The sequence below is a fragment of the Mandrillus leucophaeus genome, unplaced genomic scaffold (genome assembly GCF_000951045.1).
Source record: "Mandrillus leucophaeus isolate KB7577 unplaced genomic scaffold, Mleu.le_1.0 Scaffold162, whole genome shotgun sequence".
NCBI lineage: Eukaryota > Metazoa > Chordata > Mammalia > Primates > Cercopithecidae > Mandrillus > Mandrillus leucophaeus.
Genome location: NW_012101610.1, coordinates 133627 through 150635, shown reverse-complemented (window position 1 = coordinate 150635; position 17009 = coordinate 133627). Strand labels below are relative to the sequence as shown.

The 17009-nt window shown below is 40.7% G+C and overlaps 1 protein-coding gene across 1 annotated transcript in view; it reads left to right on the top strand.

Annotated features, from left to right (window-relative positions):
- Positions 1-1215: 1215 nt before the first annotated feature.
- Positions 1216-17009, top strand: part of ANKS4B (ankyrin repeat and sterile alpha motif domain containing 4B) — a 33105-nt gene continuing 17311 nt past the window's right edge. Inside the window, exon 1 of the mRNA XM_011976040.1 lies at positions 1216-1422. Within this exon, the coding sequence (XP_011831430.1) occupies positions 1259-1422 (164 nt within the window). The 5' untranslated portion in view covers positions 1216-1258. The remainder of the gene's footprint in view (positions 1423-17009) is intronic.

Genomic DNA, 17009 nt, shown 5'->3' with positions numbered 1-17009 from the left:
CTAATCTAGGACTTGTATCCAGAGTATGTAAATAATTCTTATAATTTATTAATAAGACAACCCAATTAAAAATTGGGCAAAAGATTTGAATAGAAGATGTAAGAATGGCTAATAGGCACATGAAAAGATGCTCAATATCTTAGTCATTAGGGAATTTAAAATTAAAGCCATAATAAGACCATTTCACATCCACTAGGATGGCCATAAACAAAAAGATAGGCAATAATAAGGCTGATAAGAATGTGGAGAAACTGAAACCCTCATATGTTATTGGTGGAAATGTGAAGTAGTACAGCAACTTTGGAAAACAGTCTGGCAACTTCTGAAATTTAAATGTAAATTGCCATGCAACCCAGCAATTTCGCTCCTTGATGTATTCGCAAGACACATGAAAATATGTGTCCACACAGAGACTTGTATGTCAGTGTTCATAGCAGCATTATTCATCATTACTAAAAAATGGAAACAACTCAAATATTCATCATATTCATGAAACATTGAATGGATGAAGAACATTTGGTATGTTAGCACAGTGGAATATTATTCAGCAGTGAAAAGGAAGAAAGACACTACTGTTACATGCTATACATGACAAACCTCAAAAAAGTTGTGAATTGAAACAAGCTATACGCTAAAGACTATGTATTGTAGGATTCCATTTATCTGAAATGCCCATAGAAAACAAATCTATAGAGACAGAAAGCAGACTGGTGGTTTCCTGGGATTGGGAGTGGATTGACAGCACATGGCACGAGGGATCTTTAAGGGCTGATGGAAACTGGATTATGATAATGGGCATGCAACTTTATAAATGTTCTAAAATCATTGAATTGTATACATAAAATGGGTAAATTTAATGGTGTTATACCTCAATAAAGCTGTTCTTTTTGGAAAAAACAGCTAGTGAACTAGACTAGCTCTGCATTTTTTTTAGAAATAATTTCTTACATCCGGTGCCTAGATGGCCAATATTAACTCAAGAAACTAATGGGCATAGAAAAATTAAATGTGCCTCAAAACACTCAAGATGAATACAGCAGTCTTCAATAGTCAACGTCATGTCTATTTCAGAGAGAAAAGGTCCAAGTTCAGTGGCTTGAACCTTGTTGCCTTCCATGAAAGGAAGCAGTTGGAATGAGCTTTGCCCCTGGTGACACTCTTCCTTGTCACTAATTAACCAGCTCTATAGGAAGGTTGCTCCGCCAACACCCTTCTCTGCCTGGAGAGACATCTGGCCAAGTTCCGGTGAGCAGGAAAAATGTCTACTCGTTACCACCAAGCTGCTAGTGATAGTTACCTGGAACTTCTAAAAGAGGCTACCAAGCGAGATCTAAATCTTTCAGATGAAGATGGCATGACTCCCACTCTCTTGGCAGCCTACCATGGGAACCTGGAAGCCCTAGAGATAATCTGCAGTAGAGGGTAAGTTCAACCCGATGGTTTCCGTTGGAAACAGTGTTCACAGTAGGTTTTTGCAGATAGCAGCAAGAGTCAGGGATGTCAATACAAATACTTTATCCTCTTTCTAGATTGTCTAAATGATTGGATTTTTAGAGAAAGAGAGAAAACTATGCTTAGAGATGCTCTCTTTTCTCACTGAGGTCTGGCAATATGGGAGTGGCTCATCCCTTAGCCCCAATCAGAGGAGAGACTCTGAACTCTAAGGCATTATCTGCATGGGGAAGAGGGAAGATATTTTAATTCTATGCCTTTAAAAATGCTTTTCATGAAATTTAAATAGTTTTCTCTTTTAAAAGAGGCCATTATTTTACTTGGTTTTAAGTTGTCAACCTTGGTTGGAACAAATGACAGTTTTTAGTTTTTTGTTTGTTTGTTTGTTTGTTTATCTATGCCATCAAAATCCCACAGTCTTTTATAAACTTTCAATCCCAGTGCAAGCTCATGATTTTTTTTTTTTATTTTTTATTCTTGACACAGGGTCTTGCTCTTTTGAATGGAGTTGCTGGCTCTACAAGGAATCTTTAGCCTGTCTTAGCTCTATCACTTGTTTGGCTAGTGGATAGACACACACGCACACACACACACACACACACACACACACACACACACCCCATCTCTTTGCCCAGATTTTAATGGAGGAGTCAGCTAACTCCTCTGCTTGTTCTGCCTGTTATCAGAGGGCTAGATTGTGTTGGCAACCATAATGCAAGAGGGTAAAGAAAGAGAAAAGGGCAAGGTAAATAAAGGAGCCAGGTGAATCCAATTCAATATACCCATTTATTCAGTATCTGTTATGTGCCAGCTACTTATCTGTTAAGAGATATTTTGCTAGCCACTGGGCACACTGCGATCAACAAGACAGCCACAATCCCTGTTGTAGTGATCAGATTTGAGAGAGGAAGACAAGACATCTATGATGTGTGTGTGTGTGTGTGTGTGTGTGTGTGTGTGTGTGTGTGTTTGCTTTGAGACGGGGTCTCACTCTGTCACCCAGGCTGGAGTACAGTGTCGAGATCATAGCTGACTGCAGCCTTGAGCCCCAGGCTTAAGTGATCCTCCCACCTGAGCCTCCCAAGTAGCTGGGACTAGAGGTGTGCGCCACCATGCCCTGCAATTTTTGTATTTTTTGTAGTGATGGGGTTTTGCCATGTTGCGCAGGATGGTCTTCAACTTATGAGCTCAAGTGATCTGACAGCCTCGGGCTCCCAAAGTGCTGGGATTATAGATGTGAGCCACTGTGCTTGGTTCATCTATGATATTTGTTACAAAAGGGGAAACAGAGGGCACTAAACAGGCATTTACCTCAATCTCAGGGGTGAGGGAAGGCTTCCCTAAGGGGAAAGCATTTAAGCTGGGATTAGGAAAATGAGAACAAGTTGGCCAGGTGAAAGAGTGTTTTCCCTAAGATGGAAAACTGTGTCCTGAGAACTAGAGAAGCTGAGTATGGCTGGACATGGCTCAAGTAGGAGTGGGGTCAGGGCAAGTGTGAGAGATAAGACCAGATCACACACAGCCTTGCCAACTCTGGTAAGGACTTTATCCTAAGGGCCCAGGAAGCCATGTCTTAGGTTTATGCAGGGAAGCTTCCAGAGTAGATTTATGTTTACAAAACTCACTGAGGTAGATGGATAACAGTCGGAGAGAATGTTTGGGGATGTTTTAATGGTTGAGATGAGTTGGACTAGGGTAGTGACATTGGGAATGGGAAGATATAGTTGGATTTGAGTGGCAGTTTGGATGTAGAATCAATAATGATTGACTGGACGTGGGCAGATAAAAAGGAGGGTTAAGGTCCCAGGTTTTGGATGTTGACACCTTTTATTAAAATAGGGGACATTTAGGAAGAGTCAGAAGAATCCAGGATTGGGAGAGTTCTCGAGTTGAAGATTGAATGAGGAAGTGAGTGAAGCAGATCTTCCCCATCTCTCTTGTCTGATTAAAACTTTCTTTTCTCAGACACATCGATCCCCATCAGCTAGCCTTCTCCAGTCATCTCATCTCTTCTATGCAGGCTAGAGTTCCCCAGCTTTCTCCATCTACAGAAAGGCTACCTCCTTCCACAAACTGCAAGATGTCAGTTACTTTAAAATCAATGTGTTAGCCTATTCTTGCATTGCTATAAGGAAATGCCTGGGCCTGCGTAATTTATAAAGAAAAGAGGTTTCACTGGCTCATAGTTCTGCGGGCTACACGGGAAGCATAGGAGCTTCTGCTTTTGGGGAGCCTTCAGGAAGCTTCCAATCATGGCAGAAGGAAAAGACATCTCACATGGCAGAAGCAAGAGCAAGAGAGCAAGGGGAGAGGTGCTAGAAACCAGATCTAATGAGAACTCACTATCATGAGGACAGTACCAAGGGGGATGGTGCTAAACCATTCGTGATCCAGTCACCTCCCACCTGTCCCTACTTCCAACATTGTGGATTACAATTTGATTTGAGATTTGTTCCCCACGAAACCTCACAGATCCAAACTGTGTCAACCACTGAGTTTGTCCTCCTAGAAGAGGGTGTGGGGTTCTTCTCAGTCAGCAGAGAGCTCTTGTTCCATTTGAGGACCATTTTGAATAGTAATGCTTAGGTATTCTCTCTCTCTCACCTGTGAAAGCTTGAAATATTCTCTTACAATAACTGTTCTGCTGGTCTTTATTTAATTTTTATTTTTAATAGAGACAGGGTCTTGTTTTGTTGCCCAGGCTGGTCTCGAACTCCTGAGCTCAAATAATCCCCCTGCCTCAGCCTCCCAAAGTGTTGAGATTACAGATGTGAACCACAGCACTCAGCTTGGTTCTGCTAGTCTTTAATTACAAAAGTAACATGAGCTGAACCCAGAAAATTAAACCTTACATATGCACACAAAACATGAAGACAAAATGTCCTATAATGCCATGCTACTAAGATGTATATAGTTCTCTCTATATATAATATAGTGTGTATAAATACATTTTAATATTCTTCTATAAATTTCAGGGACTTTGTAGGACTCTAATCAGCAAATACATTTCTTAGCCAACCCCTCTCCTGGACACACAGTTTGTTTTCCCTAGTTTGAAAAGTGCTGTGATGACTATCCTTGTACATAAATCTTTGCTGACATTGTCTTTTTTGTGTTTTTTTTTTTTTTTTTTTTTTTTTTTTGAGAGGGAGTCTCTCTGTCGCCTGGGCTGGAGTGAAGTGGCGTGATCTTGGCTCACTGCAACCTCCACCTCTCGGGTTCGAGCAATTTTCCTGCCTCAGCCTCCCAAGTAGCTGGGACTACAGGCATGCACCACCACGCCCGGCTAATTTTGTATTTTTGTATTTTTAGTAGGGATAGGGTTTCACCATGTTGGCCAGGCTAGTCTTGAACTCCTGACCTCAGGTGATCTGCCTGCCTCGGCCTCCCAAAGTGCTGGGATTACAGGCGACAGCTACCGGGCCCGGCCATATTTTCTTGAGAATAAATTCTCCAAAGTGAAATTTCTGAATCAATTTGCATTTGTGTTTGTCCATTTGTACTGCTATAACAAAATACCTTAGATTAGGTAATTTATAAAAACTAGAAATTTATTTCTTACCATTCTGGCAGCAGGGACATCCAAGATCAAAGCACCAGCAGGACTGGTGCCTGGTGAGAGCCCTGTCTCCGCTTCCAAGATGGTACCTTGTTGTTGCACCCTCTGGCTGTGTCCTCACATGGAGGAAGGGAAGGAAGGGGCAAAAAAAGAGGCAAATTCCCTGTGTCAAGCCCTTTTATAAGGGTGCCTGACCCCATTCATGAGGGCAGAGTCCTCATGACTCAATCATCTCCTAAAGGCCACACTGCTTAACGCTGTTACGTTGACGATTAAGTTTCAGCATGAATTCTGGAGGGGACACAAACATTCAAACCATAGCAGCGTATGTGCAATTTAAAGACTTTGTATATAAATGGACATGTTGTCCTTCAGAAAGTGAGTACCCATTTTGGCCAACGTGATAGGTCCAAAATGATATATCAGGCTGGGTGTGGTGGCTCACTCCTGTAATCCCAGCACTTTGGGAGGCCAAGGCGGGCGGATCACTTGAGGCCAGGAGTTCGAGGCCAGCCTGGCCAACATGGCGAAACCCTATCTCTACTATAAAGACAAAATTATTGTGGTGTGGTGGTGCACGCCTATAATCCCAGCTACTCAGGAGGCTGAGGCACAAATTGCTCCTGAATCCCTTGAACCCAGGTGGCGGAGGTTGCAGTGAGCCGAGATGAGGCCACTGCACTCCAGTCTGGGCAACAGAGTGAGACTCTGTCTCAAAAAACAAAACAAAGAGAAAATGATATATCAGTGTGGCTTTAATGTTCTTTTCTTTGGTTACTGACGAGGTTGAAAATTCTTTTTATGCTTAAAAAGAATTGGCCATTGGAATGCCACTTTTGTGAACTGTGTATTTATAAGACCTTATTCCACTTTTATATTGGGGTTTTCAACATTTCTCCTTGATTGATAAAAATGCTTTTGAAAGTTAACAATATCAACTCTTGTCATATAGGTTACAACTACTTTACAATACACGGTTTATATTTTTGACAACAGATTTTTACATATAAATGTAAACAAATATATATATTTATATATAAGTCTATCAGTCTTTGTTTTGTGATTCTAACTTTGAGGTCATGACTCAATATTGACTGATCCTTTAGTGCCATTTTTAGTTTCATTTGTTATTTTAAATACTTTATAGAATTTAAGATCTGAATTATGATCTAACTCTGCATTCTCCAAGTGGCTACTCATTTGTTCCAACACAATTAGTTGTTACAGTCTCTCTCTTTCTCCACTAAATTGACATGGTAACATCATTTCTTTCAATGTAATATCAATATCCAGCCCCCCGTTTGCTTATGTTAATATTTATTAAACACTGGCTATGGGTACAAATATTCTTCTAACCTTGCTTTTCCTAGTCCTTCCTTCTCAACTCCTGTCTTGGATCTAGTAGATCTCAGATTTGTTTTCTTGCCCTCAAAAGCATCTCAGATCTGCTGTGGTTGAGTAGACCTGACATAGGCTAAAAAAAAGAAAAAAAAGTCTTGTGAGGTCCCTTTTTGACCATAGCTAATCCTGGGAACCAGTGTGAGGCCAGATTTCCAATTAGATTTAAGGAAGTTGAAAAGGGAAGAAAATTACCATCTCACATCAGTCAGAATGGCTATTATAACATCAAAAAATAACAGATGCTGGTCAGGTTGAGGAGAAAAGTGAACACTCATACACTGTTGGTGGGAGTGTAAATTAGTTCAACCATTGTGGAAAGCAGTGTGACAATTCCTCCAAGAGCTAAAAGCAGAACTACCATTCGAGCCAGCAATCTCATTACTGGGTATATACCCAAAGGAATATAAATCCTTCCACTATAAAGACACATGCCTTGATCATGCCTGTAATCCCAGCACTTTGGGAGGCCAAGGAGGGAGGGTCATTTGAGGTCAGGAGTTCAAGACCAGCCTGATCAACATGATGAAACCTCATCTCTACTAAAATAAAAATACAAAAAATTAACTGGGTGTGGTGGCGCATGCCTGTAATTCCAGCTCCTTAGGAGGCTGAGATACAAAAATTGCTTGAACACACAAGGAGGAGATTGCAGTGAGCCAAGATCGCGCCACTGCACTCCAGCCTTGGGAACAGCAAGACTCCATCTCAAAAAACAAACAAACTGACAAACGTGCACGTGAGTGTTCATTGCAGCACTATCACAATAGCAAAGACATGGAATCAGTCTAAATGTCCATCAATGACAGATTGGATAAAGAAAATGTGGTACATATACAACATGGAATAGTATGTGGTCGAAAAAGAATGAGATCACATCTTTTGTGGGAACATGGATGGAACATGGATGGAGATGGAGGTCATTATTCTTAGCAAGCTAACGCAGGAACAGAAAACCAAATACCACATATTCTCACTGATAATTGGGAGCTAAATGATGAGAACACGTTGGCTTAGTGCCTCAGTGACAAAATAATCTACAACAAACACTCGTGATAAGAGTTTACCGATATAACAAACCTGCACATGTACTTCTGAACCTAAAATTTAAAAAAAAGAAAATTAAAAATTGAGTTTAGAAGCTAGTCAGCTATTGAAGTCCATTCCAGTCTGATGATTTAAGAGTTTATCTGTCATTACCTGATAAACAATGAATCCTATAGCAACCATTTATATAAAAACTCTGGCTTTGTTAGAAAACTATTTTCCTTTCTTTCTTTTTAAAATTTAAAGATGGAAAGCCATCATTAACATGTATTTTCCTGCACTAGGAAGCATAGTGGCCCAATTACAAAAAAAAAAAAAAAAAATCATTTTACCTTTAAAGTGTATGAAATTTCTTGGTTTTATTTATTATTATTATTATTATTTTTGGGACGGAGTCTTGCTTTGTCGCCCAGGCTGGAGTGCAGTGGCACGATCTCGGCTCACTGCAAGCTCCACCTCCCGGGTTCACTCCATTCTCTTGCCTCAGCCTCCCAAGTAGCTGGGACTACAGGCGCCCACCACCATGCCAGGATAATTTTTTTGTTTTTAGTAGAGACAGGGTTTCACCATGTTAGCCAGGATGGTCTCGATCTCCTGACCTTGTGATCCACCCGTGTCGGCCTCCCAGAGTGCTGGGATTACAGGCATAAGCCACCGTGCCCGGCTGGTTTTATTTTTACTTTTTAAAATGGAAACTAGACTTTTCCCCCTTGCGGATTCCTTTTTTTTTTTTTTTTTTTTTGAGATGGAGTCTCGCTTTTGTTGCCCATCCTGGAGTGCAATGGTGGGATCTTGGCTCAGGGCAACCTCCGCCACCTGGGTTCAAGTGATTCTCCTGCCTCAGCCTCTGGAATAACTGAGACTACAGGTGCCCACCACCACACCCGTCTACTTTTTGTATTTTTAGTAGAGACAAGGTTTCACCATGCCGACTAGGCTGATTTGATTCTTAAAGAAATACGTACTTATTGTAACATTTCACATCATATTGAATAGAATTGATAAAGTAAAAATTACACCAGTTCCCACAGTCATCAACATTTGGGTATATATGGATATATATCCTTTCAGACTTTTTCCTCTGAGTACATGCAAACACATGTACATTCTCTCCCTTAAAAAGACAATCATAAAAACTATACTGAAACCTTCTAATTATTTAACAATATATCACGGACCATTTGCACTTAAAAGTTGAGATCCATGCCACTATTTTATTTTATTTTTTAAAATAATTTCAACTTTTTTATTTTTGAGAGACAGAGTCTTGTTCTGTCGCCCAGGCTGGAGTGCAGTGGCACAATCTTGGCTTACTGCAGCCTCCACCTCCCGGGTTTGAGTGATTCTCCTGCCTCAGCTTCCCAAGTAGCTGAAACTACAGGTGTGTGCCACCATGCCCAGCTAATTTTTGTATTTTTTAGTAGAGACAGGGTTTCACTATATGTTGGCCAGGCTGGTCTCAAACTCCTGACTTCAGGCAATCCACCTGCCTCGGCCTCCCAAAGTGTTGAGATTACAGGTGTGAGCCACCATGCCAGGCCAATTTCAACTTTTAGATTTAGAGGGTACATGTGTAGGTTTGCTATGTGGGTACACTGCAGGATGCTGGTGTTTGGGGTATGATCGATCTCATCACCCAGATAATGAGCATGGTACCAAATAGTTTTTCAACTGTTGCCCTCCTCTCATAGTCCCCCATGTCTGTTGTTGCCATCTTTATGTCTGTGAGTACCCAATGTTTAGCTCTCACTCATAAGTAAGAATATGCGGTATTGGGTTTTCTGTTCCTGTGTTAATTTGCTAGGGATAGGATAATGTATGCCACTATTTTAATGACTTCATGGTATTCTGTTTTATGGTTTTAGTTTGTTTTTGAGATGGATTCTCACTCTGTCATCCAGGCTGGAGCATAGTGGTGCGATCTCAGTTCACTGCACCCTCAGCCTCCCAAGTTCAAGCAATTCTCCTGCCTGTCTCCAGAGTAGCTGGGATTACAGGCGCACGCCACCACCCCCAGCTAATTTTTGTAGTTTTAGTAGAGACGAGGTTTCACCATGTTGGCCAGGCTGATCTCAAACTCCTGGCCTCGAGTGATCAACCCACTTTGGCCTCCCAAAGTGCTAGGATTACAGGTGTGAGCTACTGTGCCTGGCCAGTTTCATTATTTTTATTAGTTAATAAAAATTATATATATTTATGGTATACAACATGATTTCTAAAAATATGTATACATCATGGAATTATATCTAGCTAATTAATATATGTGTTACCTTCTATACTTTTTGTGATGAGAACATTAAAATCTACTTGGCAGGCAATTTTCAAATATACAATGTATTCTTATTAACTATAGCCACTGAGCTGAGTGGCTTATCATGATGACTCATGCCTGTAATCCCAGCACTTTGGGAGGTTGAGGCGGGAGGATTGCTTGAGGCCAGGAGCTCGAGACTAGCCTGGGCAACATAGCAAGACCCCATCTCTATAAAAAATAAATAGATTAACTAATTAAAAAACTATAGTCATCATGTGTTACAATAGATGTCTTTTACTTATTCCTCCTGTCTCACTGAAATTTGTATCCTTTGACCAACATCTCCCCAGTCTGCCTCTCCCTAGTTATCACCATTCTACTTTCTGCTTCTAGGAGACTTTTTCTTTTAGACAGGGACTCACTCTGTCACCAGGCTGGAGTGCAGTGGCATAATCTCAGCTCACTGCAACCTCCACCTCCCGGATTCAAGCAATTCTCCTGCCTCAGCCCTCCCAAGTAGCTGGGACTACAGGCGCCCGCCACCACGTCCAGCTAATTTTTATATTTTTAGTAGAGATGGGGTTTCACCATGTTGGTCAGGATGGTCTCAATCTTTTGACCTCGTGATCTGCCCACCTCAGCCTTCCAAAGTGCTAGGATTACAGGCATAAGCCACCGCACCCGGCCTCTAGGAGACTTTTTAAGATTCCACATATAAGTGAGATCATGTGGTATTCATTTTTCTGTGCCTGTCTTATTTCACTTAACACACTGCCCTCCAGGCTCATCCATGTTGTTGAAAATGACAGGATTTCTTTGTTTCTTAAGACTGGATAGTATTCCATTGTGTGGAGCGACTGTGTTTTCTTTATCCATTCTTCCACTGATGGACACAGGTTGATGCCATAATATATTTAATCAGTTGACTATTCATGATGCTTAATTTGAATCCAGTCTTTTTCCTGTTATAAGTAAGGTTGGGAGGAACATTCTTGCTCATTCATCTTTGCACAAAGGTCTTCTATTTCCTTAGGACAAATTCCTAAAGGTAGAATTGTAGATTCAAAAGAGTGCCTTATTTTAAAGACTTTTTGTGTATATTGCGCCAGGAAATTTGAACCACTTTCTGCTTCTTCCAGCAGTATTTCTTTCCCCATACTCCTGCCAAAACCAAGTATTGCTATTCTTTTTAATCGTTGCCTATCTGATTGGCAAAGGGCAGAGTATTGTTTCAATTTGCATTTCTTTGATTATTAGTGAGTCCAAATATTTCTTCTTATGCAGAAAAACATTTTTGAAAGAATAGCTGTTTTCTGAGAACTTCACAAAAAAACAACTTCAGGAGGAGAAATTGGAATGGACAGATGCTCAGAGTAATTTAAGCAAATTGCCTACTTAGTGACAATAGTGCTAAGCCAGCTTTAAAAATTATTGCCCAAATGCACTGATCTACCAAAAATCAAGGGATAAATGGGTTATTTTAAATCTCTTTGGTAAGTTTCTCTTTTGGGGAAAAGGGGAATAGAAAAAAAAATCACACTAGACTGAGCTTAGCCCAAGAAAACCATAGAGCATCAATGTTGAACTCAGATGATCAAACGAGAGAGACCAGTTTGCCACCGGGCAGTTATATGCAATGGTTCTATCAAGAAATGTGAACAATGACAAGTAAGGAATTTAAAAGGACTCCATGCAACTTGTCTGTAGAAAATATTTTCATTTAAATTGTACATCAATTCAGAAATGTGTCTGTAAATAGAAGTTTTGCAAGTTTTTTGTTGTTGTTGTTTTGTTTTTGAGACAGTCTCGCCCTGTCGCCCAGGCTGGAGTGCAGTGGCGTGATCTCGGCTCACTGCAAGCTCCGCTTCCCGGGTTCACACCATTCTCCTGCCTCAGCCTGTCGAGTAGCTGGGACTACAGGCACACGCCACCAGTCCTGGCTAATTTTTTTGTATTTTCAGTAGAGACGGAGTTTCACCGTGTTAGCGAGGATGGTCTCGATCTCCTGACCTCGTGATCTGCCCACCTCGGCCTCCCAAAGTGCTAGGTTTACAGGCATGAGTCACCGCGCCCGGCTGAAGTTTTGCGAGTTTTAATAGCTTAAAGCCACTAGGAAAACCCATGAGTTGTCTTACTGACAGTTTCATCTGTAAATCTGGAATTTTACATTTGAAATTTTCTCAAAAGAAAACCCACCTTTGGGGTCATCTCAGGTTTACTGTTCTTCCTTCTGTCTTGAAAGCATCATTCTTAAGATTCAGTGAAATGGGTGCAGCCGTAAGAAAAAAAAAAGAAAGACAATGAGATCATGTCCTTTGCAGGGACTTAGATGAAACTGGAAGCCATCATTCTCAGCAAACTAACACAGGAACGGAAAACCAAAGACCGCATGTTCCAACTCATAAATGGGAGTTAAACAATGAGAACACATGGACACAGGAAGGGGAACATCACACACTGGGGCCTGTTGGGGGGTGGGGGGCAAGGGGAGGGAGAGCATTAGGATAAATACCTAATGCATGAAGGGCTGAAAACCTAGATGATGGGTTGATGGGTGCAGCAAACCACCCAGGCACATGTATACCTATGTAACAGACCTGCACGTTCTGCACATGTATCCTAGAACTTAAAGCAAAATAAAGATTCAGTGAAATGGGAAAATTCCACCACTCTATGGTCTTCAGCATATACATTTAGCCCAGACATCTTAGTGCCCTTCTGCATCTCTCCTGCAGCTCACTCCTCCCAATAATTTTGTTTTCAACTTATCCAATCCAAGGATAACTTCAGGCAAATTTAATCAGTATATTTCTGTTTCTGTTTATAGTAACGTCTTGGGTGTTTTACAATCCCTCTTTGATGTCTAGGATACTTCAGGAGTCTTTTGCATCTAGTGTTTATTTAAAATAAAAAGTGAAACCACGTGTTTAGCAGGGAGGCACAGCGGTCCCTTAAGATGCAGGTCTGTGCCAAGGTTGAAGGATCTCCTTTCATCCCAAACAATTAAATCAGGCTGACTGACCAGAGCCTTCTGGAAACTGGCTTCCCAGCAAAACTGTGTTACTTAATATTTGCTTTCCTTAGATTTGATTTCATTTTCTTTCCTTTTCCACTCTTCTCCCTTACCCCCAACTCCACACACTCTGGTCACGCTGATCTATACTCCTGGTTCTCCAAATATGCCTTGTAATATCAGCCATCTGTGCCTCTGCTCACACTGTTCTCTCTGCTCAGAAGGAGGTTACCAGTTGCCAGCTTATGGGCTGGAGCTGGTCCACAAATGTGTTTTATTTGGACTTTACTATATTTTTCTTTTAAATTGGAGCCAACACTTAAAAATCACAGAATTTCTCATGAAATTCTGGATTTGTGGCTTCATTTGAAAAATGGGAGCTCTGGCAATATTGTTTCTGCTTTTATTCAAGGGAGCTGAGCTGTGGTTGTCCTTTCTAGGTGGAGTATGCTTTTAACTGTGACTTGGTTGAAAGGACAAACTTGGCCCCATTCAGTCACTTCCGTGACTTGCTTGGCCTCTTTGGATTGAGTTTGAGACTTCCGCTGGGACATGTGGGTGACCCAAAGGAGAAAGAGAAACAGGTTTTGCCCTTTGGGGCACATTATCCAATTAAGGAGACCTGACATAAATATTTGTCAAATTAAAACTATAAGTGATTGATTGATTGATTTTTATTTTTATTTTTTTTGAGATGGAGTCTCGCTTTGTCACCCAGGCTGGAGTACAGTGGTGCAATCTCAGCTCACTGCAAGCTCCACCTCTCAGGTTCTCCTGCCTCAGTGTCCCGAGTAGCTGGGACTACAGGTGTGCACCACCATGCCTGGCTAAGTTTTGTATTTTTAGTAGAGATGGGGTTTCACCATGTTGAATAGGCTGGTCTCGAACTCCTGGCATCAAGTGATCCACCAGCCTCGGCCTCCCGAAGTGCTGGGATTACAGGTGTGAGCCACCTCGCTTGGCCTATAAGTGATTTTTAAAAACCCACAAGAGTTATTGTGCTGCGGGAATTTACTGGTTGAATACAAGGAAAAATAAATACATGTAATTAAGGATTATGAGTTTGGGGGCAAGGGGAAGGATAATAAGTAATGTTTATTCAATATTTACTATGTGCCAAGCAGTTTTCTATTGCTTTATGTAGATTAACTTATTTAATTCACATAACTCTATGAATAGGTAACAGTATTATCTTCAATTTACAGATGAGTGTTAGGAATGTCTGCTTTTTGGTGTTGTAAAGAAATAGTATTTGAGCATAAATTTAATTCTTTTAGTAAGGCTATTTTTATTTTTTGTAGAAGGGGTTTATTTGTTAGTAGTTTTGTTATAAGAGTATAGTGAACAAAGGAGACAGGGCTATTTATAACTTCACGTGTTTATTGTTGTGTTTGGTTTTTATTGGCTGGAATGGGACTTTACATTTTGTATTTGTCTTGATAGGTTAGTAACTTAGAACTTTTTAAAAGAAGCAAAGGTAGAGGAGAACAAAGGAAGGAGGAAGTAACTTGTGGAATGTTGAGAAAGGTAAAAAACACTTTTAAATGAGGAAGAGGAACAGGCTATGACTTAATGTTTGTTTGGACTAGTATAAATATGTTAGGGTAAATATTTAGGCTAAATTGTGGGAGTTAAGAGTATAAAGTATATTGATTTTTTTATTATGGCTAGTCGATATTTAAGAATGTTAGTACAGGTATTTGAATACATTTTCTTTTAAGAAAAGTTATTATTATTATTTATTTTTAATTAGATGGGGAGGAAAGTTTTTGAAGATGAACCTTTATTTTACTTTTTACATGAGGAAACCAAGTCCTAGAAAAATTAAGCTTGAGGCCATGTAGCTGGAAAAGCCCAGTTGTGTTAATCTAGGATGTATTGTGTTGGAAACAATTTGACTTGGAGACCAGCCTGATCCAAAGCATGCCGCCTGTTACCCTTGGGCAAATCAATTAAGCTCTTTGAGTTTTATTTTATTCCTGCGATAATGATTCTTGCCTGCGTTCTCTAAGAGGGAGATTGTGATGGTTGAAGGCAAAGAATGTGAAAGTGCTTCTTTGTAACTAACACACACCAAAGAGCCAGGAATTCCCATGGAGCAACTACAAATCTGATTTATCAAATTATTGGACTCTGGTTGGATCACATTAACCTGTAGCAGAACAAGCTGCAGATAAAACTCCTCAGACACCGAGTTAAAGAAGGAAGAGGCTTATTTGGCTGGGAGCATCAGCAGGACTCCTGTTTCAAGAGCCAAGCTCCCCGAGTGAGCAATTCCTGTCCCTTTTAAGGGCTCACAACTCTTAAGAGGGTGTGTGTGAGAGGGTCGTGATCGATTGAGCAAGCAGGGGATACGTGACTGGGGGCTGTATGTACTGGTAATCAGAACGAAACAGAATGGGACAGGGATTTTTACAGTGCTCTTCCATATAACATCTGGAATCTATAGATAACATAACCGGTTAGGTCAGGGGTCAATCTTTAACTACCAGGCCCAGGGTGCGGCACTGGGCTGTCTGCTTGTGGATTTCATTTCTGCTTTCAGTTTTTACTTCTTTCTTTAGAGGCAGAAATTGGGCATAAGACAATATGAGGGGTGGTATCCTCCCTTATTCTCCCACCTCTTTGAGACTCTCACTCATTTTATTAGTGGGAGCGCTCACCTTCATTTTCACTACCTATGTCTTTTTGTATGACAGATCGATAGTGATTTAGATAGTACACTTGTGCTGAAGCATTCTGGTGAACTAGAGTAGCGATGAAACCTTTTACTATTTGAATGAGTACAAGCAGTAAATAAGGGATCAGTAAGCAGGTTCCTATTACTACTATAATTTTTATTATAAGAGTTTTAAATCCTCGTAGTGTTGGGAACCATTTTCAAACATGGCCTCAGGGTCAAATCCGTGCCACACTTGTACAGTTTCGTCATGTCTTTATGTCTTCGACTACTTGCTCCGATCATCTATGTGCAGGCAGCAATTGGTAAGGTTAAATTTTCTACAGACTTCTCTTTCAGCTGCTAGCGAGGAGTCGAGAGTCATTCTATTTTGATAGCATTTCTCATCTGAGTTTCTTGCCGGGCCAGAACAGTCAAGGTTTTACCAGTTTTATTAATGATGATCTCCGAGACAGCTTGCAACCATATGATTCAGTTGAGCATGTAAATGGGGGTCCGGTATCCCCACGAGCCGTCTTGTGCCCAAGTGGCAGGCCCATAGTATTGTATACTTTTTTCAGGAGGCCGTTTATCATCTTTTTAATTATCTATGGCTATGCTTTGCTTTTCGCAGGAAGCATAGTCAGGGAAGCCCAGGAGTTTGCCTGTTTTTATGGGCAGTAGGAAGAAAGATGGTTTAATAGTGCCAATAACACAACTACTTGTCTGCTGGACAGGCAGCTTAGCATAGGCTCTATGTCCACAGTATAGCCCAGTGGGTACAGTCCAGCCCTGGTGGGATTCTGGGTGGGCCTAAACGGTCTGCAACTTTGGAAATTTACTGAATGGATTTTTCTCTGTGTGGTTTGAACTCCACCATGTAGTCTTCCTACAGGAAGGGTGAAGTCCTTCTCCACTCTTGCTATACAATATTGTCTAATGATTGAGGCTTTTAGGACCTAGAAGTGATCAGGGTGATTCTTTTGGGCCAGAAATTCATCAGGAACTGTGTCTGTAGGTACCAATTCTCGGGCTTCCTATGGCCATTGATCTCCTGTTACAGTTCCTCCACATACATAACATGAAGTGACATTGAGAGACTGGGCTACATGCTCAGCTAATTGCAAAAACAAATATCTTGTTTTTCCTGGAATTTCTGGTACTGGCACATTTAGTTTATGACAGAAGGTTTGAAATACTGGCTCAGGAGAGCGTTTATAAACTTTTTCTCAAACCACAATATTTGCTTGAAGATCCAGTCCAGCTCCATCAATTTTTAGGGTTACACATGCTCCTTTTTTCTAGCGAGGATTAAGGGGGTTGGTTGTTACTAGTTCTAAGGGGTTACACTGACCACTGGTACAGGAAGGGCCACTTTTCCCTTGTTGAAGGTGGAGAGGATTTTTTCATTTTTTAAATCTAAGTAGCCTAAATGACATAAAACCAGTATCTACATTTATTTTTATACAGTCCTAATTCATGATAAATGTACTTATTTTCTGCCATGTAGCCTCTTTCCTAATTAAGAGAACCATATCCTATTTTTAACTTATTTTTATTAACGACAGCATAGGCATCAAATTTTAAGGTGACTCGTTTAGGCACTTCTTTTTTTTTTTTTTTTTTT